General features: G+C 40.7%; 2 protein-coding genes across 4 annotated transcripts in view; one reads left to right on the plus strand and one right to left on the minus strand.

Annotated features, from left to right (window-relative positions):
• Window positions 1-24,511, plus strand: part of Tafa1 (TAFA chemokine like family member 1) — a 518,804-nt gene that overhangs the window by 39,817 nt on the left and 454,476 nt on the right. The window lies entirely within an intron of this gene.
• LOC128100118 (nuclear pore complex protein Nup50-like) lies at window positions 19,151-20,564 on the minus strand. Its single transcript, XM_052722219.1, has one exon. The coding sequence runs from the start codon at window positions 20,562-20,564 to the stop codon at window positions 19,248-19,250; it is 1,317 nt and encodes a 438-aa protein (XP_052578179.1). The 3' UTR covers window positions 19,151-19,247.

The raw sequence follows: 24,511 nt of genomic DNA on the forward strand, positions 1-24,511 counted from the left end.
TGAAATTTCAAAGTAGTTTTGATTTGCAATCCCCTGATGGCTAAGGATGTTGAACATTTCTTTAACTTTATGTCAGCCATTAGAGATTCCTCTGTTTAGATCTGTACCCCATTTTTAATTGGGTTATTTAGTCTCTTAATGTCTAATTTCCTGAGTTCTTTATATATTCTATATTAGACCTCTGTCAGATGTAGAGTTGGTGAAAATCTTTTCCTGTTCTGTAGGCTGCTCTTTTGTCTTATTGACAGTGTCCTTGGCATTACAGAAGCTTTCAGTTTCCTGGGGTTCCATTTTTTCATTTTGTTCTTAGTGCCTGTGCTATCAGTGTTGTGTTCAGGAAATTGTCTCTTGTGCCAATATGTTCAAGGCTAGTCCCCACTTTCTCTTCTATTGGGTACAATGTATCTGGATTTATGTTGAGGTCTTTGATCCACTTTGACTTGAGTTTTGTGCAGGGTGATGGACATGGATCTGTTTGCTCTTCCTCTACATGCCAACATCCAGTTAGACTAGCACCATTTATTGAAGATGCTTTCTTCTTCCGGTTGTGTACCTTTGGCTTCTTTGTCAAAAATCAGGTGTCCATAGGTGTGTGGATTTACATCTGGGTCTTTGATTCAATTCCATTGATCCATCTGTCTGTTTTTATGCCAATACCATGCGATTTTTATTTCTATAGCTCTGTAGTACAGCTTGAAATCAAGGATGGAGATATCTCTGGAAGTTCTTTTATTATACAAGATTATTTTAGCTATCCTATTTTTTTCCATATGAAGTTGAGTATTATTCCTTCAAGGTCTGTAAAGAATTATGTTGGGATTTTGATGGGGATTGCGTTGAATCTGTATATTGCTTTTGGTAAGATGACCATTTTTACTATGTTAATCTTACTGATCCATGAGCATCAGAGAGCTTTCTATCTTCTGATATCTTCTCCAATTTCTTTCTTTAAAGACTTAAAGTTCTTGTCATACAAGTCTTTCACTTGCTTAGCATTACCCCAAGGTATTTTATATCATTTGTGGCTATTGTGAAATGTTGTTTCCCTGATTTCATTCTCCACTGCCCCATCTGTTGTTTATATATAGGAGAGATACTGATTTTTTAAATTAATCTTGTATCCAGCCACTTCAATAAAGGTATTTACAGCTGTAGGAGTTCCCTGGTAGATTTTTTGGGGTCACTTATGTATACTATCATATCATCTGCAAATAGCAGCACTTTGACTTCTTCCTTTTCAGTATTTAACCACTTGATCCCCTTTAGTTGTCTTACTGCTCCAGCTAGAACTTTGAGTACTATAATAAACATATATGGAGAGAGTGGACAGCCCTGTCTTGTTCCTGATTTTAGTGGAATATTTATTTATTTAGTTTCTCTCCATTTAATGTGATGTTGGCTGTTCATTTGCTGTAATAATTGTCTTTATTATGTTAAGTATGTCCCTTTTATCCCCAATCTCTCCAAGACTTTTATTATGAAGGGGTGTTGGATTTTGTCAAGGGCTTTTTCAGCATCTAATGAGATGGTCATGTGTTTTTTTTCAATTTGTTTATATGGTGAATTACATTGACAGATTTTCATATATTGTACTGGGATGAAGCATACTTGATCAGGGTGGATGATCTTCTTGATGTGTTCTTAGATTCAGTTTGTAAGTGTTTTAATGAATAATTTTGCATCTATGTTCATGAGGGAAATTGGTTTGTAATTCTTTCTTTGTCAAACCTTGTGTGGTTTGGATATCAGGGTGACTATAGCTTAATAAAATGAATTTGACAATGTTCCTTCTGTTTCTATTTTGTGGACTAATTTGAGAAGTATTGGCATTAGCTCTTCTTTGGAAGTATTGTAGAATTATCCAATTAAACTTTCTGGCCCTAGGCTTTTTTGATTGGGAGACTTTTAATAACTGCTTCTATTTCTTTAAGGGTTATAGGTCTATTTAAGTTGTTCATATGATCTTGATTTAACTATGGTAAATGGTATCTATTGGGTAAAATATTATTTTTTTTTAAATTTGTTTTTGTAGGCACTTAGTGCAATGAACTACTTGCCTCTTAGAATTGCTTTCATTGTGCCTCATAAAATTGAGCATGTGGTGTATTAATTTTCATTGAGTTATAGAAATTCTGCAATTTTTTTTCTGTCTTGACCAGTAGTCATACAGTAGAGAGTTTTTCAGTTTCCATGAGTTTGTAGGGTTTTTTTTTCTCTTGTTGAAATCCAGCTTTAATCTGTGTTGTCTGATAGGATACAGGTGGTTGTTTCAGTTTTTTTGTATCTATTGAAACTTGCATTGTGACAGAGTATATCATCAGTTTTGGAGAATGTTCGATGAGGGGCTGAGAAGAAGGTGTATTATTTTGTGTTTGGGTGAAATGTTCTGTAGGTATCTTTTAAGTCCATTTGGTTCATAGTATCTGTTATCTCCAGTATTTCTCTATTTAGTTTTTGACTGGATGACCTGTTCTTTGGTTAGAGTGGGGTACTGAAGTCTCCCACTATCAATAAGTGAGGTTCAATGTGTGATTTATGCTTTAGTAATGCTTCCTTTACAAAATTGGATGCTCTTGTGTTTGGGTCATAAATGTTAAGAACTGCAAGATGATCTTTGTGGATTTTTCCTTTGATGAGTATGAAACTTCCTTCCCTGTCTTTTTTGATTATTTTTTGTTTAAAGTCTAATTTGTTAGATATTAGGATGGCTAGCTACACCAGCTTGCTTCTTAGGTCCATTTGTTTGGAAAATCTATTTCCAACCCTTTATTCTGAGGAAATATCTATCTTTGATGTTGAGGTGTGTTTCTTGTATGCAGCAGACATATGGATCCTGTTTTTGCATTCATTGTTAGTCTGTTTCTTTTTATTGGAGAATTGAACCCATCAATATTGAGAGATATCAATGACCAATGATTATTAATTTCTATTATTTTGTTGTTTGTGGTGGTAGTGGTGTGTGTGTATGTGTGTGCATGCACTCTTCTTTTGGTTTTGTTGGTGTGAGATCATTTATTTCCTGTGTTTTCATGTAGTTAACCTCCTTGAATTGAAGTTTTCCATTTAGTACCTTCTATAGGGCTAGATATGTAGACAGGTATTGTCTAAAATTGACTTTATCATGGAGTATCTTGTTTTCTCCATCTATAGTGATTGAAAGTTTTGCTAGGTATAGTATTCTAGGCTGGCATCTGTATTCTCTTAGAGTCTGCAGGACATATGTCCAGGCCATTCTGACTTTTAGAGTCTCTGTTGAAAAGGCAGGTATAAAATTAATAGGTCTGCCTTTGTGTTTTACTTGGCCTTTTCCCCTTGCAGATTTTAATATTCTTTTTCTGTTTTATATTTTTATTTTGGTTATTTTATGGCATAGGGACTTCCTTTTCCTGTCCAATATATTTGGTGTTCTGTAAGCTTCTTGTACCTTTTTAGGCAATGTCCTCCTTTAGGTTAGAAAAATTTTCTTCTATGGTTTTTGTTAAAGATAATTTCTGGACCTTTGAGCTGGGATTCTTCTTCTATTTCTTTTCTTTTCTTTCTTTCTTTCTTTTTTTGTTTTTTGTTTTTTTTCCCCGAGATGGGGTTTCTCTGTATAGTTTTGGTGACTGTCCTTGATCTCCCTCTGTGGACCAGGTTGGCCTTGAACTCACAGAGATCTGCTTGGCTCTACCTCCTGAGTGCTGGGATTAAAGGTGTGTGCCACCACCACCTGACCCTATTTCTTTCTTTTTTTTAATTCATTTTACACACCAACCACAGTTCCCCCTCTTATCCCTCCTCCCGCTCCCCCTCAAGCAATGCTCAATCATACCACAAGGACACTTACTTACTCAACTGTATTCATAACAGCATTATTAGTAATAGCCAGAACCTGGAAACAACCTAGATGCCTCTCGACTGAAGAATAGATAGAGAAAATGTGGTACATATACACAATGGAGTATTACTTGGCTGTAAAAAACAATGACATCATGAATTTGCAGGCAAATGGATGGAACTAGAAAATATCCTGAATGAGGTAACCCAGACTCAGAAAGACAAACCTGGTATGTATTCACTCATAAGTGGATACTAGATGTAAAGATAGGACAATCAGACTACAACCCACAGCTACAGAGAAGCTAGGAAGCAAGGAGGACCCTAAGAGAAATGTATGGATCACCTTGGGAAGGGGAAACAGAGGAGAACTCCATGAGTAAACTGGGGATGAGGTGGGGCAGTAGAAGGGAGGGTTGGGGGATGAGAACATGAAGGAATGGGATGGTTGAGCTGAGGGAGGAACAGAGTGGGAGAGCAATGAAAGAGATATGTTGATAGAGAGAGACATTATGGGGATAGGGAGAAATCTGGTGCTAGGGAAATTCCCAGGAATCCACAAGGACAACTCCAGATTAGACTTCTTTTATTTCTATTAATTATTCTTAGGTTTGTTCTTTTCATAGTGTCCCAGATTTCTTGGATGTTTTGTCAGGAACTTTTTAGATTTAACATTTTTTAGAAGGATGTATCTATTTCTTCTTTTGTATCTTCAATACCTGAGAATCTTTCTTCCATTTCTTGTTTTCTGTTGGTGATGCTTGCATCTGTAGTTCCCATTCACTTACCTAGATTTTCCATTTCCAGAATTCCCTCACTTTGTGTTTTCTTTATTGCTTCTATTTCTATTTTCAGGTCTTAAACAGGTTTGTTCGTGTCCTTCAACTGTTTTTTTTTAATGTTTTATTTTGATTTGCTTTAAGGAATTTATTGATTTCCTCCATTTTCTTTTCCTCCATTTCTTTATGAGATTTATTAGTTTTCTCTTTAAGACCTTTATCATTGATGAAGTTGGTTTTAAGATCATTTTTATTATGCTTCAGCTGTGTTGGAATATTCAGGGCTTGCTGTAGTCAGATAGCTGGGCTTTGGTGGCAACATACTATCCTGGCTATTGTTGATTGTATTCTTACACTGGTGTCTAGGCATATGGATTTGGGGTAATTATAGGTCTAGGGGAAGATTTCTGATTTAATATTTATTGGATGGGTGTTTTGTTCGTTGGTTTCTGTTTCTTCTCTGGTCTTCTGGCCTGATAGCCTATGGTTGAGAAGAAGGTCTCTACCTGAGCTGAAGGCTGGACTTCTGATGATGGGGGTGGTCTCTGGTCAAACAGGTGTTTCTGCTGAGTTGAGAGCTGGAGTTCTGGCAGTTGGTCTGAACTCTCTGGTCCAGCTTTGGGTCCTCTGCAGGAGTTGTGGGCCAGGATATGGTGACTGGGAGGGTAGGGTGATTGGAGGTAGGCTGGGCAGGCACTGAGTGGAGACAGTGTTCAGGCAGGTGTGTTATTCATGGTTCTGATGGCAGGTGTGGCTTCTGGTCAAGAAGCAGGTTCTCTGCTTGAGCTGGGAGACATGCAAGAGTGTAGTTAGGTGGGTGGAACTGAGAGAGAGGGGTTGGTTCTAGGGTGGGATGTTTACCTGGGGTTCTTGTTGTCTGTTTGGCCTCTAGTGGAGCAGAGGATTTCTCACCAGAGTTGTGGCCTAGGATATGATGAGGAGCTGAGGGGGGATTGTTGGAAATAGACTAGGTAGGCATTGAGGGAATGTTGGTGGTCCACAGGTGGGACCCTTACCTGGGGTTCTGGCTGCCAGCATGGCCTCTGGTAGAGCAGGGGGCTTCTGCCAGAGGAGTTGTGGGTCAGAATATGGTGAGGAGGAAAGGAGAGGCAGTTGAAGTTAGGCAGGGCAGGCAGTGAGGGAGTGTTGGTGGTCTGCAAGCAGGGGTATACCTGGGATTCTGGGTATCAGCATGGCCTCTGGTGGAGCAGGAGCCTTCTACCAGAGTTGTGGCTATATTTATTTTTCACTTAGCTTGGAAACTCAGTAATAGTAGGGCTTTCTATTTTTATTTCAGTTGACCACTGAAACCCTTGTGTCCCGCAAAGTGCTTATAAAATATCCATTGGGTTAAAACATCTGAATTCCTTTCCTTTCATTGTGGGTATCTATTTGTGTTTGTTTCTTTCTAGTCTCTGATGGTGACCAGGTTAGACTGGCATTTTTCATCCTCCTGCCTTAACCTCCCAAGTGCTAAGATTACAGACATGTGCCACCATGCTTGGCTTTTGTTCATAGTAAAATAGGAGCTCTCTACAACGGCAAGAGGTCTTGGTGAGCCAGGCTGTGTCCACCTTCCTGAGTTTACTGCCTATTGCTCTCCCCTTGCACACTTCATTCCAGCCTTGACCTTCCAAGAAACATATATACTCTCTGTAGAAAAGTTCTACTGACTTACATTGACATACTGTTTAGAGAGAGGGAGAGAACATGGAATGTTAAAGTGGACCAAATGTCAAACCACAGACTAGCCATTTACTTTTAAATATTAGAAAGATGCAAAAGATTTTCTAGCCCTCAATTCTCCATTTCTAAAATTGAAAAAAATATTGTCCTGGCAAAAGTTCTGTGATTGGGCTTGGCATAGAGACACAGATAGTAATCATTACTGTCAATGATCATGAATATATCATCCAGATACTGTTATGAAATAAATATCTGCACAATCTCAGATAAAAGGACATTGTCATACTTTTCTGGGCAGGCCACTACAGGTTGGCAAGGGGTACTTCTGCTAACCTTGGCTGGCTTAGTTATGTAAGATGGCATCGGCTTACCTCAACAGTTCTGCTCTAAGTTGTAGGTCCAGTCAGGCCAGATCTGTTCAACACGTCTGGTTCAGGTTGATGAACACAAGCCGTAGGAAGAGAGCTCTTGCCATTTCCAAAGACCAAAAGCGAAAATGAGGCATCTTAAGAACCTTGGCTCAGAACTGGCCCCACATCCTTTATGTGCATAATCTATTGTCCAGACAAAGTCATGTGCATGAGCTTTAATTTATTTTGAAAATTAAGCACTAAAATTAACAAAGGGTGTCTCTCTTCTAGAGAGAACACATTGCATATCCTAATGAAGGCTGGAATTTGAAGCCACCAAGAACTGTTAGTAATGTGAAGTAACAACTTTAGGATACTGTCATAATCACCGAGTTTTGGGAATTTGCCTAGTGGCATATTTTAATTACATTTTTCTGCTGGCAACATCTTTGTCCTAATAGGTTTACACTCCCCTTAGATCAACTGGAATTCATTTTCTCTTATCCTCATGGCTTATGTAAGCCATATTCCCATTGAGGATACTCCATTTTCAATTGAGGTGTTGAGTATAATATAGTTAATTTGGCATTGGCTTCCACAGTTTGAAGCAAACTTATGTCTTCATTTAGTTTCTGTACTACATGGAGTATTGTTATATAGCTGCAGATAATGATTGTTGTTGTTGCCTGGTATGAAAAACTATATTTTAGAGGCTGTTTGTATCAGTGTAAAAGAATTCAACCTCTAACCAAAAAATTAGCTAACCAGACCCTTAAGAATATTGTTTCATTAGTTCTAGAAAACACTGAATTTCAACTTTTAAAGATTCATTGTTAAAGTACTGTCTTATAACTGTGTCCCCAATTTGGAATGATACATTTTTTTTTTTTTTACAAACTTTTGTTTTTTTGTTTTGTTTTGTTTTTTCAAGACAGGGTTTCTCTGTGTAGCTTTGCGCCTTTCCTGGAACTCACTTGGTAGCCCAGGCTGGCCTCGAACTCACAGAGATCCGCCTGGCTCTGCCTCCCTAGTGCTGGGATTAAAGGCGTGCGCCACCACCGGCCGGCTTTTTACAAACTTTTAAAGCAACAGGCTGGCTATGAACAAGAACCCTAGAAATAAATCAGTAAAATTGTCTATTAAGGTCTCAATGTCTTACTGATAAGATCAATGTTGAGTATGTTGCTTCTTTGGTGACAATAAGTATTGATTGAAGGCTTACTGTGTTCAAGCATCACGATAAGTATGGCACATGGATAATCCCATTTAATCCACAAAGCACCGTGTGTGGAGGATGCACCAACTGAATTTATAAATAGACACAAGTTCAGAGAGGTTAAATAGCTTAGTTTTCTAGACAGCCAACAAGTGGCAGATCTAAGATCTGAATTCAGGTAGTTTGATTCCAGACCCTGAGTGGACAGTACTGTGTAGGCAGAATACATGTATATATAAAAGTTAAACCTAGTGATATTGTATTTTATAAGTACTATTATGTACACATATTTGGGTTTATTTTCTGGTGCTGGAAACAAACTTATAGTCTTGTGAAAGTTAGACAAACGCTTTACTATTGGGACTGTACTGCAAATTGATATTTTACAAGAAAATACTATTAAATATGTACTACTTCCACCATATGCTATCAGAACTATTATATAACACTGTACTCAATAAATACTTGGATAAAGTTTTTGCTTTCTCGATTACCCCTGTACAGAATCTATGAAAAACCATTGTTCTAATATTCTAGTAGTTGAGCTTTTTCTCCTCACGTGTCCTTATTCTCAAAAAGGTTTTTGAGTGCTGGGGTCTACATACATCATCTTTATTAAGCACCCATAGTCAGAGCCATTGTCTGTCTTCTGTATGTGAATGAGACACTGCCATCTTTTGGTATAAGAGGCTCTCAAACATATGATTTCCAACAGCCTTTTTTGGATGGTTTCTATTACCCCCACTCCTTTGGCAGCCATTAGCTGCCTAGAGTTCTCCAGGGAGGAGTGGGGCCTTATGAGCCTGTCTCCCATCCATGATGGAGTGTTTTTAGTCCCAATCTCATCAGGTTTTGGGCTGGTTGCCCCTGCTACTGTGAGTTCATGGGTACAACAGCCATGGCACGGTCGGAGGGTACCACTTCATAGCACTCCTCCTCATCCTTCAGCTCATGCGTTCTTTCCACCCCTCTTTCTGCAATGTTCTCTTGCAGGGAGTGATATAGATGTCTCACTTACGACTAAGCATCCAGTAATCAATTAGTCTCCATACTCTGACCAGTCACAAAGCTTTCCATTGAGCTTATCTAACTTACAGGAGTGACAGTAATTACATTTAATTAAGAAGGGCACTGTCCTCTCTGGGATGGAGTCATGGATCTTTTTCCCCCGGGGTGCCATGTAATTGCCCAGATGGGAACTCTCTCTCTTAGTAGCAGGTGAAAAAGTTGGTTAAGCCATTTGATTAGAAGAAATAGACATATGCTCACTGAGATTGTTTAAATGGGGAATGAGGATGTACTGGAAATATTTACCAATATAGAACCAAGGTTGGTGGGTGGTGACAGGTGACAGATCTAAAGGCTTTAGATGCTTCCAGAGCTCCAAGACCATTGCTCTCCTGTAGGAGATGGGGGTTCAATTGTTTTCTGACCTTTTGGATTCTGTGAGTGGGTACATTTGGCCAGGTGTCCCTGGGGAATGGTGCCCAAGCTACAGTAGCCATCTGCACATCAAGAGACAGAGGCAGATGTAACTGTATAAAAGTCAAGTAGGAACCCAGGTCCCATGGAGTCACTGATATAACAAGCCCAGAATAACCTGCTTTAGGAGTTACAACTCTTGTTAATTGAATGATTGATTTCTGCTGGTCAGACACATTCTCATCCTTTTTTTAGTAAATAATTCATACTAATTAGCATAACATCTATGGTTACATGAATGTGTTGGGCAAGACACGTCCATATGAGATTCATAGATCTTGAAGGTGGGCTGAACGAAGGTCATGTACTACTGGGTGGACTCTTTGCCATGCAATTCTAGGGGCACCAATTCCATATTGTATGTCATAGCTATGCCTCAGTCCTCTGTTTTCTCCTTAGAAGACTACAAATGCTCTTAGTTTTCTTTATTCAATACATAGGATATTCAGAGAAAATAAACCCTTTGCCTACAGAGCCTGGGGCAGGGCCAGTGCAGAGGGGTCGGTTGACAGAGGATGTTTCTTCTTGGGGACCAGCTCTTGTTCATCCACCAGGCAGGATGAGTGTGAGACAGTCAAAATTACTTGAATGTCTCTCGTTAAAGGAGGCTCATGGTCTGTGGATGAAGAATAACGGCAGTGGTGTATCAATCACACATGTGTTTCATTTTAATCCCTTAGAGAATAGAGGATGATGGTCTCACTGTTTCCCCAGACTGAAGAGGAACAGAAGCATGATTTGTGTTACTGGGGACACATGAATTTTGTGTGTCAGTAATAGCACCTGAGTGGAGATTTTATGTCTGTCTTGATGCCTGGGGAAAGGTAACTGATTGTGTGGAGCTCGGGGGAATATTCCACCTGGGGCTGGTAGTGGAGCAGAGGCAAGGGGAGGTATAAATGCCAATTCCTAGGACTCAGGGGAGGACAGATCCCTCTTCCCATCTCTCAGGTAGTGGCCTAGAAACTGTTGTCATGAGAGAAGCCCTGTCTTTTCTGTGAGAGCCGGGGGGGGGGGGGGGATATTTAATCTCCCCCCTGGAAGTAGTTTTCTTCTCTCCCCAAATAAGCTTTCAGAGGTTGTCCTGATGCTCTTCCAGATTCCTGTTAAGCAAAGGAAGCTGAGCAGGCACACTTGGGTATACCTACACAGAGCTGTTCTGAGAAAAGGGTTTTGCTAAGAATTTAGAGCCAGATGTTCCTGGTTCAAATCTTGATAAGATCAATACCCAGCTCTAGGACTCTGGGTCCCCCATATAACTTTCCCAGATCTTGGTGTTTATATTAGGCAGAGTTTTCTAGACTCCCAGAACTTATAGAATGAATCTCTGTCTCTCTCTGTCTCTGTCTCTGTCTCTCTCTGTCTCTCTCTTCCCTCTCTCTCTCTCTCTCTCTCTCTCTATATATATATATATATATATATATATATATATATATATAGGAATTTATTGGAATGACTTACAGGCTGCAATTCAACTAATTCAACAATGGCTAGCTGTGGATGGAAAGTCCAAGAATCTAGTAGTTGCTCAGTCTCAGGAGGCTGTGTGCCTTGGTTGGTCTTCTGTATTTGATGGAATACAAAAGAAGTAAGCTCCAATGCCAGTGAAGGAATTGATGTGCTGGCAAGGTGAAGGCAAGCAGGAAAAGAGGAAGGAAGGCTTTCTTCTTCCATTGTCCTTATATAGACTTCCAGCAGATGGTGTGGCCCAGGTTAAAGGTATGTCTTCCTGTCTTAAGATCTGGATTAAAGATGTGTGTCATCCAGCCTCAAGATCTGAATCAAAGGCATGTTGTCTTCCTGCCTCAAGATCTGGATCACAGACATGTTCTCCATTTCTGGATTGTAGTTTATTCCAGATATAGTCAAGTTGACAACCAAGAATAGCCATCACAATCCAACTTGACACGCAATCATATATTCTTATGTCATGATTAATTTCCAAATGAAAACAATAAACAGGTCATAATGATGCCTAAACATAATATAACTATCCCACATGCTCTCAAATGCATTATATATTTAACCAGGACATAATTATACCTAACTTGACATAACTATCCCTTGTACAACTGCAAACATATTATAAATTTAGAATATGTGACAATATCCCTTGGAGGACATTCTTTTACTATCTCAAACTTAAATATGGTAACCATTGATATTCTCTTAATTGATGTCAATGAAATCAAAAGAAAACACAATATCTGCACAAATGCATTCTTAACAAAATACAACAGAAGCATTCATGTCAACTATAATCCTCATTTCTGTAAATGGTCACATGGCCTTAGATGGTATTTATATCTACCTTCCTCTACTACCCATTCTGTATTTCCTCTACCTTCTGCTAGCATCTCAGCAGATCTTGGCTCTTTTCTTGGAGGAGTGACCCACACCTTCATTCCTGATGGATCTGTGCCCTTTGTCATCCTGCCTGAATTCAGCTGTTTAGTTTCCCATTAACTTTAATCTCAGGGCATGGTAGCACCAAGAGATGCCCAAAAGCATCTCCTGCATTCCAGACATAATCCTTCTAACCTTCATTGTGGAGAGGCAATCCAATTTCCCCATGGTAATCTGAATCTATCACCCCTCCTAACATTGTTATTCCTTTCTTAGCCTGTTGGATTAAGGGTGTTAGAAGCCCAACATGACCAGGAGAAGGTCTGACCTTGCAGTTCAATGGACTGTTTGTCATTCATGGCTTCTGGCAAGAGCACTACCCACTCTGGAACCAAAACTTCTAGGCTAGCAGAATTTAGAGTTGTGGACAGGAAGCAAAAACTTTCCTAGTGGGTCACTAGGGTGATCGTGAGTGAAACTATCCCCTTTTCTACTTGTTGATTTCTGGACCCATAGATCCTGGCTATGGGAGAAACAGTACCATATATTGGATGCTGATTCAAAGCATATACTGCCTCTGGAGAACCCTGTCCCAGCCCTCCATACTGCTGCCACCTAATTGGCACTGTAACTGTGTCTTCAAAAGGCCATTCCACCTTTCTATCAGGTCAGATGCTTCAGGGTGGTGGGGAGCATGGTAAGACCAGTGGATTCCATGACTGTGGGCCCACTGTCACACCTCTCTGGCTATGAAGTGAGTTCCTTGGTCAGAAACAATAGTGTGTGGAATACCATGTCAAAGAATAAGTCATTCTGATAAGTCCATGGATGGTGGTTTGGGTAGAAGCATTACATGCAAGAAAGGCAAATCCATAAGCAGAATAAGTATCAACTCCAATAAGGACAAAGTGTTTTACTTTCTATGGAAGAAGTGGTCCAATGAAGTCAACCTGCCTCTAGGTTGCTAGCTGGTCACCCCAGGGAATGATGCCATATCTGAGGCTCAGTGTTAGTCTCTGTTGTTGGCAGAGCTCATACTCAGCGGCAGCTATAGCCATGTCAGCTTTGATGAGTGGAAGTCCATGTTATTGAGTTCATGCATAACCCCCATTTCTGCTACCATGGCCACTTTGTTCATGGGCCCATTGGGCAATGACAGGAATGGCTGGGGACAGAGGGTGTTTCTACAGAATGAGTCATCCTCTCTATTTGATTATTGAACTCCTCCTCAGCTGAAGTCACCTTTTGATGCGTATTTATGTGGGACACAAGTATCTTCACGTCCTTTGCTCATTTGGAGAGTTCTATCTACATACTTCTTCCCCAGATGTCTTTCTCATCAATTTTCCAGTCATGCTCTTTCCAAGTACCTGATCATCCAGCCAATTTATTGGCTACACCCCATGAGCCAGTTAACAATTGTACATCTGGCCATTTCTTCTTCCAAACAAACTGTGATACCATGTGTACTGCCCAAAATGCTGCCCACTGTGAAGATTTCTCTTCACCAGTATCTTTCAGAGTTGTCCCAGAAAGGAGTTGAAATGCTGCAGCTGTCCACTTCTGGGTGGTACCTGCATAACATTCAGAACCATCAATAAACCAGGCCCTAGTCTTCACTTTCTCAGTCAACCAGTCATAGGGAACACCCCATGAAGCTGTAGGTGCATGCTTGGCAGAAGAAGTTATTATAATAGGAATAAGGACCATAGGCATTTGGGAAACTTCCATGTAATTTGTTTGTGCCTTTAGGACCTGCTTGGGCCTGATCACATATGTACCACTTCCATTTGATAATAGATTGCTGCTGTGCATGTTCTACTTTACAACTTGGTGGGTTTGATAACACCCAGTTCATGATGGGCAGTTCAAGTTGCATGATAACTTGATAGTCCATTGTCAAATGTTCAGTTTCCATTAAGGCTCAATAGCAGGCTAAGAGCTGTCTTTCAAAGAGAGAATAGTTGTCTCCAGATCGTGTTAGAGCCTTACTCCAAAATATCCCAAAGATATCTTCTGTAATTCACCTATAGGGGACTGCCAAAGGCTCCAAACAGCATCTGTATCTGTCACTGAATCCTCAAGTACCATTGAGTCTGCTGGATCATATGGTACAAGTGGCAGAGCAGTCTGCACAGCATCCTGGACCTGCTGAAGATCCATTTCCTGTTCCAGGCCCCATACAAAGCCAGCAGCTTTTCAAGTCACTTGGTATATGAGCTGGGATAACACACTCAAGTGAGGAATGTGCTGTCTCCAGAATTCAAATAGGCCTACATATCCCAAAGAGGTAGGCTCCAATGCCAGTGAAGGGCTAAATGTGCTGGCAAGATGAGAACAAGCAGGTGCAGAATGAACAATCTCTTCCTTCTTCCATTGTCTTTATATAGGATTCCAGCAGAAGGTGTGGCCCGGATTTAGGGTGTGTCATCCCACCTCAAAATCTGGAACAAAGGCTGTTGTCTTCCTAACTCAAGATCTAGATCACAGGTGTACCCTTCATTTCTGGATTGTAGTTCATTCCAGAGATAGTCAAGTTGACAACCAAGAATAACCACCACAGGGTTTTTGCCAGAAAACCTGACAAGCCTTAGTTTCATTTTCTTCAGAAACAGACCTTGAAGTCAGAGTTCAAGCATTGTTCTTTTAGGAGACAGTTACAGGACGTGCGTGTTGGAAGTGAGGAAGAGGTATCAGAAAGGGAGAGATCCAATAAAGGATGCATTCTCAAACTAGCTAGTCCTAGAAACTGGAAACAGAGGCTAGGTTTGAGATTTCAGGTTTGTCTCAGTCAAGTTTCAGACTGAGGGACTCCTCACTGATTCATCTCAGGGGGCTCCCCGAGTATGATTAGAGGTGTGGTCTTTGGAGCATTTCACTTGCCTTACATTTGGTAAACTGTTCCCAGGACATTAAGAGAAAAGGCCTCTCTACATAGCAAGAAATGGAGAGGGCACCAGGCTGAGTCCCTTTACCTCTGCCATGCCATGCAATGGTACCTCATTGTTTGAGGGCTATGGTGTTTACATCAATAAATGCTTTCCAGAATGGCCCACAGAAAGTTCTAGCTCTCTGCTCATGGCCGTTTGTGTTATCATTAGAGCTAGTCCTCTGTGTGAGAACCTGGGAAAGGAACTGACCTAGATTCAAGTCCTGCCTCTTTCTGTAACCACTGGAGGGAACAGCTTTTCCGCTTCTGGGACAAGGTCTAAATCAGTGACAGACTCTGTAAAAGGTCAATTCATAATTATTTGGGAGCTAGACAGATGGTTCAGTGGGGAGTTTGGATGCCAGCACATATGTAAAAGCTGGTAAACAGAGATAGGTAGATTCCCAGGGGTTACTGTTCAGTTAGGACAGCTGAAACAATAAACTCTAGGTTCAATGAGAGACCCTGTCTCAAATACTAAGAAGATGGATAGAAAAAGACACCTGGTCAACCTCTAGCCTCTACATGCACATGTGTGGATGAGTATACTAGCACATCTAGGTGCACACACAGGCTTATAACATACACACATTAAAAAATAAGAATAGCAATTGTTTCTTTACAGGCCTTATAATAAGTTAATTCTATTCAGTGTGGCCTTGTAGCATGAAAACAGCTATAGACAGTATATCTGTATGTGGATGTGACCCTGATTCAGTGAAAATTCATGAAATATCAAAGGTTGCTCATTATTTTGCTCAAAAGCCAATGTACCTTCCTCTACACCTGTATACCATTAGCTAAAAGGGCTTTTACTTCTCAAGACACAGTAGAGAGAGGCATGAAATATGCTCTGTACAACCCTGCCTACTTTTGAACTTGGGGTTGAAGGGTTTTCTCTGTAGAAACTTCATGCAAAATGTTTATCATCTCACCATTATGTTTCTCACCTATGAAATGAAGGTGATGAATGCTCCTACTCCATAGGGTCATTTGAATGATTGCATAGTTTAATCTACACATACGGCTTGAAATAATATCTGGCACATTTAAAATTGAAACAATGTTTATATTACACTTACTTAGATTTCCTTTCTCTTCTCTCTTGTCTTTACTGAAAATCCACTGGAATTATTTTGGAGCGAAAACTACAGGATCATTTCCTAGCTCTTTAAGATTCAGATCTGGTACAGTTATTTACTAAAACATCTGAGTAACTTTTAAGAACTGTAGGGTTTGAACCAAAGGGCCATTTGACAATTCTAGAGGCTTTGCAGGTTGGTCTAACCATGGAAGAGGGAGCTATTGGCATGCCATGTGTAGAAGCCAATGATGCTAGCCTCTGTGGCAAGATTTATTTGCTTTAAACTGGCATTAATGCCAGACTGAACCCCTAAATTAGACATGCCACTACTGAACTCTTAACCTCTAATATTTGACACAGTGTATGTCATAATATCACACATGATTTATAAATTATCATCATAATTTTTCTGGCTCACAGGCTTTGAAAAGATGGATGGAAATATTTTGTCAAGATAAGTACACGCAGTCATGGAGGGTAATTTTTTTTCTTTCTTTTTATGAATGGCACTATCATTGAACAAAACTCTTGTCGGGTGCCTAGTTGGTGAAAACTGTGTAATTTATTTTCTCCTAAATCAAATTTAAACATTGCAGAATTGTTTTGACAATAGGAGTGGTGTCCTTTGCATTCCATATCTTTCTATCAATCCAGGACAATTGGAGCTAACAGAGGACAGCCCCCCCAAATGCTGGTCTTTGTTGAGATTTAAAGAAGCCTTTTCTCTATAAATGACAGAGGTGTCTGGCAGTGGAAAGCCTGCGAAACTGTTATTCCTAACTATTGAACCATCAATATTATGACAGCATGGCTTTGAAGTGGAATACCCCCATTCAAATGCTCTCTCTTCTCAATTTCACCACACTGGAGCAATTACTAATAGCTCTTTCACATCAAAATCTCACCATGACCTCTTTCTCTTATTTCTAAATATGGAGATCTTTCAACTTGACAGATATACTTGCAAGAGAATTTTTAATTAAAAAAAAACAGGTCTAGCTGGTGGCTAGGGAGGTCATAGGCCCTGGGGGAGAACCTACTACTAATGCTCTGCTAAATGGACAGTGTCAAACTGCCTTCTAAATTCGCTCTTTGGCAATTTGATGTAAGTATGTAACACATTTGAATTACTCTCATCCCTACCCTTTTTTTATCTCTCTCTCTCTCAGTCATGTCAACCCTCTATCCTCTCTCTAAGTTTCCTTCCCATATTTTCATATTTGCTAGTTTTGTTTTGTGACAGACTGAGTTTAATCAGGATAATACATGTGATCATTGGTTTGCAACTGTTCATTGGAGTTTGGTGTACAACTAAGGCAATGAGTTCCTTTTTCCAGAATCTGTTCATTGCCAGTAGCTTAGCATGGAGGACTAGGACCCCATGATTCTCTCTCCCATCCATGACTAATTTTCTTTTACAGCCTCAGTACTGATAACTTCGCCTCCCCTGGGATCATGGTTTCAGTGGTTGTGCCATACCTAGAGGATTGCTGTGTATAATTCTTCCCCAGGCTCTTCATGCTTCCTGTCTCCTCTAGCACTGCTCTCAGCATTGGCCAGAGAAATTCCTTTTGCAGAGGGCAGACTCAGAAACGGTCAGAATGTGAACATTAAGTAACTATGGGGTGACTACCCCTAAACAGGATGTTTTTATTGCCTGCTCTGAGGCTCATGGATTTACCATAACTGTGTTCACTTGCACCATACCTATACCAGATTGGGCCTATCACCATTTCATCATGCAATGGGAGGGACTTCTGAGGCCCCACCCCTCATCTAGGAACTATAGGCAGTTAATGAGTTCTGGGGGAGGGTTGTCATTTTCTTCAGTGGTATAGCCACTGATAAGTTGTCCACAGTCTAGTAAATTAGCCCCCATGCTCATCCAAGCAACTATAATTAAACTCAGTGACACACACTCACTGCCCCCGCCCCACCACAAGCCATCAAAGTACAAGGGGGAAGAAGAAAAGGTTTCAGCAGAAGATGGAGTGGGATAACAGGGTAAAGGGGTATAAAAGTGACAAAGATCTGTATACATTTGTGGAAATGTCAAAGGATGAAGTACGTTCCAATAGGCTACTTCTGCCAAAAGTCGTTTTTTAATGACTCCTCTTTTGACAGCCAGCTTTCACCTGACCATCAGCAGGTTCCCATGGCTACTGTGAGGCTTCTAATGCTCTTATGAAGCGTTTCCACCCTCCTGCAGCCCACATGGAAGCTTTGTGATGATTAAAGAAGAGTATCCTCTGAGAAGACTCACAGTACAACCAAGACATGGGGTTTTGATCAGGAGGTCTTGCACAGTTCCCAACCAGTGCACTCTTATAAGGCATATTTGAAAGTTGTACTCTAGCCAGCTTTATCTCCTGGCTTCATATCTTGTTTGGTCAAACCCATTCATCTTACTTGTCAATCTGTTTGATCAATTATTCATCTATAATTCCCACAGTGTGCTTGACACAATATTGAACCATACAGTTTTTCCTATCTGGTTCACTTTTGGATGTTGGTCAACTGTTAATGGCTAATTTTGAAAAGATGAGTCATGACTCACTAAGATGATAAATGACTCTCAAAGATTTGATTCCACTTCTAGTTTGATAATAATATTTTACAGTTTGTTTGAATGAGAATTGGACAAAGAATGACGCTCCATCAGGGATACTCACTTTTGTTTCATGAGCAGAAACCATTTGCCTTGATTTGGACAGGAGATATTTATGTCACCAGCATCATCCACAGCTTATTTTCTCCTTGGAGATACAGAATGGTAAAAGAGAGGCAGAGTAGATGTATATTGATGGAATGGAATCAGAATCAGAGCAATGGTTCTCAACCTGTGGGTCACAACCTCTTTGGAGACCACAGGGGTCTCCTAATACCATCAGAAAACATAAATATTTACGTCATGATTCATAACTGTAGCAAAGTTATGAAGTAGTAACGAAAATAATTTTGTGGTTGGGGTTATCACAACATGAGGAACTGTGTTAAAGGATTGCAGCATTAGGGAGATTGAGAGCCACTGTTCTAAAGGGTTTGGTATATGTTATCCAGCACCCTGCAGTAGCCATTCCTGGTCTAGGCCATTGCCTCTGACATTTTTAGCAGAGATGGCCACTGCAGATAGGATGAGAATGAAAACAGACACAGTGTGGTGTGGAAGAAGGTGAGCACTATTAGTAGGAAATTTTCTAGGTGACCAAGTTAAGGAGGATCTTAGTCTAAATTGTTTAAAATGCCACTCCTCTTCTAGATGGGCTACTTATTTTTTTTCCAAGAAATCACCTATACTTAATTTACTCAGTAAATGAATATCAAAAAAAATTCCAAAACCTTTTTATTCAAAAGTATTCTGTGTGTTAAGCGACTCTTAATAAGGGAGGACACTTTCTCCACACTCATCTGAAGTATTGGTTGGCCTTAATTTTCCTCACAAAATTTCTATTATATGGAAATTCTTAGGGTGTCATAAGCAAAGACAGATGAAAAACTACATTTTGGGGGCAGAGCGAAAAGCAGGAAGTTGGCAAGCTCCGCGGTGGAATTTGTGTGTTCAAGCACCCTTTCTCTGCAGTAACATTTTGTGCAGCTCATCTGCATCCTTGCTTGTTTTCACCCGAATTAGCATGCTGACCTCGATGGCGGCATTCTTCTTATCAAGCGGTGGATCCGGCACACAGACAATGAGGACGTTATTCTTCCCCATCCGGGTACATGGCGTATTGGCAGAGATCACCACATTCAGGAGTACGCTGCCTACCTTGATATCATGCACTAAGAGCCGCGTCTTCTGGTTGGCCGTGGCTTTTAAATGCAGTATGCCCACACCTTTTTCTTTAAATTCACTGCCTTTCTTGTACAATAGTTTACATCTTTTGGAGTAGAAAACATCCTCCTCCTCCTCCTCTTCCACGAGGACCGCCATGGGTGGCTCATCCCTTCTGTCTTTGTATTCATCACTGCTGCCTTGTGCTGGACTGTCCAGGGCGTTTGCAGATACTGGTTTCCTCTGGGTGGTACCTTTACCTGTTAAACTGGAGCTTCTGGTAGATGACGAAACTCCATTCATGGGACCAGAGCTTAAGGAAACCCAAACTTGGCTTTCAGTCGTGTTCTTGCCAAAGTTACACGAGGCACTTGTTGCTCCTTGGGATGGGTCCGCTTTCTTCTCAGCTATAAACTCCGTCTTTTCAGACGTGACTGACTCTGGCTGTAGATCAGCCGCAACATCTCGGGAAGGAGGCTGTGTCCCAACCCAGCCCCTGTTGGGATCTCTTTCGAAAAGACAGCCGCAGCTGCTATGGAGCTGCTTCTCGATGGCAACCAAGTATTTCTCATACTGTTTAAACACAGGCGTCAGGTCACAGAACGGGTTTGCGTTCACATGCTTCACTATCCAGTCCCGGACAGAGCAGTTCAGGCCAGTCAACTGCCTGTGGTAGACACTCCCAGCGTAGGCTTGACTGAAAGCCAGGCCGGAGAAGGCAGGATACTGACTGTGGCCGTTAGTCTGGGGATCTGAGATCTGTTCATGGTCCGAAGAGGTGGGGACATTCGCTGTAACAGAACCCAGGACTGCCTTGGGCTCTGCTGCAGCCCTGGCTGTGTTCTTTCTGGTTGATAGTCCTTCCCGGGGCTCCTCTCCAGGGCCACTGCTAAATTCTCCTCCTCCTGAAGGCACAGCCAGACCTTTAATCCCTTTGGAAGTTCCTCCGTCATCGGGCTGGAGTCTGGTGTTTCTCCGCTTGGCTCTCTTTATGGTTCTATTCCTCAGGACATCCTGACTGGCCAGTGAGAATGTTCCCTCCTCTTCGGCGCTTTGATGCAAGTTCCTGCCTGTCACTTCCTTCTTGGCAGTTTTTTTGGCCATATATGTTGACTCTCCCTCAGGGTCCCCACAGATCTTTGTGGGTCCTGAGAGCTGTCTTTATCAGAAGCTGGGAGAGATTTGATTGTCAGCAAATCTGGCGTCTCGAAAACATGTCCATGGCCCTCCTTTGTATCCCGCACTGAGCGAAGGGACTTCTGGGCCTAATACCACTTGGGGAACGGCGACCACACAGCACGCTCCAGGCTAGAATCTTGGGGCTATTTAAATTTTAACGGACTTTTTTCAGGACTTTGGTCTGTATGCCTGAGAAACTGGATATTCAAGAGGGAATCTAGGATTTTTCTAATAGGAATGAGAACACCACATCTGCCTTTTTGACTGCTTCATCTTCTTATATTTCTCCTCCTTAATTTTGCTGTCCACTTTTAAGGTACATGTATATAGTGATCTTCCGCTTTTACCATGGCAATATATCGCTGAACTAAATTTGCATACATATATATGTGTGTATGCATGTGCGTGTATAGGTAAATATAAGCCATGGCTTCATATATATATATATATATATATATATATATATATATATATATATATATATATATATATATATCCTTTAAAAATAGTTTTTTTTAAATTAGGTTTAAGATACCAACAACAGTGATAAAACATAATTCATCTTTACAAAGTTATTTGAAACTTATCTGGTGTTTATTTCTCGAATTTTCTATTCAATGTTTTTAGAGCACATTTAACTGCTTATAACTGAAAACTTAGAAGTTGAAACTGCATTTTAGAGAGGGCCACTGACTCACTCTCCTCTCAAGCCAACTGTGGCATCGCATCGGCCTTTGCTGTTTATTGTGTAACAATTTATTTCTTCATAATTTGTGTACTGTAGAGTCACTCAATTGATCAGTGAAGCTTCCAGCAAAGCATCTTAAATAATATAAATTTTAAAATACCAAAATAGTCATCAGGGACACCTGAACTTTTCTGGATGCCAACTTACTTGGTAGTGAAACCAACTTGATTATACCAGGAATTAGTAAACTATGCCCTGTGGCCTGGCATAAGGTTACAAACAAAGTTTTATTGAAATGCATCTATGTTCATTGTATATAGTCCTCAGCTGCTTTTACACAGCAACAGAGATAAATAGTTACAACCGACATTGAGTTCCCTGTGAAATCTCAGCTATTTATCATTCATCATTTTACAGGCAAAGTTTGCCACCCTGTGAGATATGAAAGAAGTTAGAGTTAATGTTATTTGTTTTGTAGTCATTGATTCAGCCAATATTTAACATAGCTACTAAAGTTCAGACTATGTCCTAAAATTTGCAGGTGAACTGCTAGTCACCTTAAGTATTAAGATTCTCAAGTTGTTAATCAGATACTAGTGTATTCCTTTGCTGTTTCACTTTTGGTAATGATAAAGGATGCTCTTAAGTCTTAGTTTTGAGATTTTCATCTCCATATCTTGGTTTAGGTTTTCCTGCAAGCAAGCCATCAGACAAAGATTTTGGTTCCAGAACTTCCACTAGGTGGAAAACAAAACATCCAACACAATCTGACAAGCCACCCATCATCCTTTGTGACAAGGTTAAGACCTCTGTGGATAAAGTCTAGAAAATATGTAAAGTTCATCATCAGAGATGGCCCACCTAAGTGGGGTGAGTGGGGACATTTGTTTCCCAACTTTAAAATGTCAGTTGAAAGCCACCCATGGGTTCAAGGGCAGAAGATGGGAAAGTCCAATTTCTATTATTCTCTATGTAGTCAGAGCCTTCATAGCAGCAAATTTTCCTTCACTATATGTTGCTCCCTTCCCTTACCCAAAGGTACATGTCTTAAGACCCATTTCCAGACATGCACATTAGTTCCACAGGAATCTGTTCACTTGGTTGTGAAATGCCTTCATTGAATAATTTGTATTTCATGATACAGAGTTGGTACTGTCCTCATGAAGCCAAGTTGAAATTTGACCTTGGTTATAAGACCATGGGGTAGACTTTGAGGACAGTGGTATGGTCATCTTTAGAGGCCTTTTCTTGGGTCAAACTTCTGCTCAGTTCTTAAGCAGCAAGAGGTAGCTGTTTTTCTCTGTCACATCAGATGTCCCCACTCTTTCCTCTCACTAGTTTCCAGTCTGATCTCTCACCTGCAGAAAATGAGAGTCTCTTTTTATGTTGTCCTTCAAACCTGCTGGCTTTCTTTCTTTCCCTGAGTTGCTATTCAGAGCACTTTATTCCGTCATTTCCTTCTTTCTTCTCATGGGTGACACTGACAGCCCTTGGGAATTCCACAATCATCCAATGACCACTGCCACTGTCTTTCTCAGGAGCCAGAGAGATAACACAAACCACTGCATCCTCTTCCAGCTACACCCCATTCCAGGTTACCCCAGGTAAGAGTCATGGCAATTCTGATAGCATAGCATACACATGGTCTAACCAATAGGAGCAATTCTGTTTGAGTTAGCCAGTTTCAAGCTTCTAAGGTTAATTATATCCCCACCCCCCTGCCATGTGTTTGTGATGGGGGTGCTTGTTTCTGGAGGCCCAAAGTTGACATCTTGTATCTTACCTGTCTTATTCTCCACATTATATACGGAGGCATGATCTCTCCCTGAACTTCCTGGAGATAATCTATTCTGGCTTGTCTTGCTAGCCAGCTTGTTCTGGGGGTCCCCTGTCTCTGCCTTCCAAGTGCTGATATTATAGACAGCTGCCATGCCTGCCCAGCTTTAAGTGTGTCCTGGAGATCTGATCTCTAATCCTCAGGATTGCAAGGCAAGTATCCAACACACTGAACCATTTCCTCATCTCCTTCAAGGGTCAGTTTTAAAGATTCCTTTCCTGGGGCTGTTGAGATGGGCTCAACAGGTAAAGGCATTTGCTGCCTAGCCTAATGAACCTGAGTTCAACACCATCAATACTAGGGATACACATGGTGGAAAGAGAGAGATGCTCCTGTAAGTTGTCTTTTGACTGCCACATGTGCATATACATGTGAGTGTGTATGTGTGTGTGCCTGTGTGTGCAAATTTAATTTTTTTAAGATAACATTTTCTAAGACCATTTTGGTTTACAACTGAAGTGTCTAGTTCATTCTTGTTTCCCCACGACTTTCTCACACAGTAAGCACAGAAAGCCTTATATCCCCAAACAAACAAAAAACAAGACTAAAATAGAACCAAATGAAAAAAAAAAAGCTTCTCAATTTCAGATAAATTTGAGCTGCTTTTCTTTATATGATCTTGTTTTGAAATTTGATCGTTCACTTTCCTTAATCTCTCTAATTCCAAATGTTTTGATGCCATGTGTATATGCTAAGGTGAAATTTATCTTGGTTTACCTAGAAGACACAGGAGGACATATTAGTTTGAAACAGTGGAGGTAAAACAGCTGGTCAGGAGGCCAATACAGTATCACAGTGAGCAGCTAGGGCTTAATCCCATGAGAAACTGAGAACTACAGCAAAATACAAACTTCCTTAAATTCCCAACAGGGAATGAAGGTGCTGGGGAATTGGCAAATCAATTCCCAAGATTCGTTGGCTAAGAGTTCTTCTCAGACACCGTTAAATTCTAGTATTTTCAGTCATCTGACCTTGGACAGGGTGACTTGATTTGAGTTCCACTATAAAAAGCAACATGTGGTCCAGGAAGCCCCAGCTGCAATTTTGGAGGAGTCGTTGCAAGTATGGGGGTACGGAGGCATTAAAGAGCATCTATCACCCATGAGCTCTGCTTGTACGCAGATCTACTTGTAGCCCATGTGAAGCTGATTTCATCACAACAAAGGAGTTTCTCACTGACTATCGTTTATAATAAGATGCTTAATGATAAAGAGGTGTGAATCTGACAATTCTAACTCAGCTGCATTGAAACCACTTTCTCTCCTCTCTTGTCTTAGAACCCTGCTACCCCTGGCCAATAGTTCTCTCCCTTGAGTGAGGGCAGAGCTACTTTTTCTTGGCTCAGAG

This window comes from Peromyscus californicus, unplaced genomic scaffold (assembly GCF_007827085.1).
Source record: "Peromyscus californicus insignis strain IS unplaced genomic scaffold, ASM782708v3 Scaffold_6__1_contigs__length_162567912, whole genome shotgun sequence".
Taxonomy (NCBI): Eukaryota; Metazoa; Chordata; class Mammalia; order Rodentia; family Cricetidae; genus Peromyscus; species Peromyscus californicus.

Excerpts from the sequence above, each read along its gene's own strand:
- LOC128100118 (XM_052722219.1), bottom strand. The coding sequence starts at position 20,564 with ATGGCCAAAAAAACTGCCAAGAAGGAAGTGACAGGCAGGAACTTGCAT.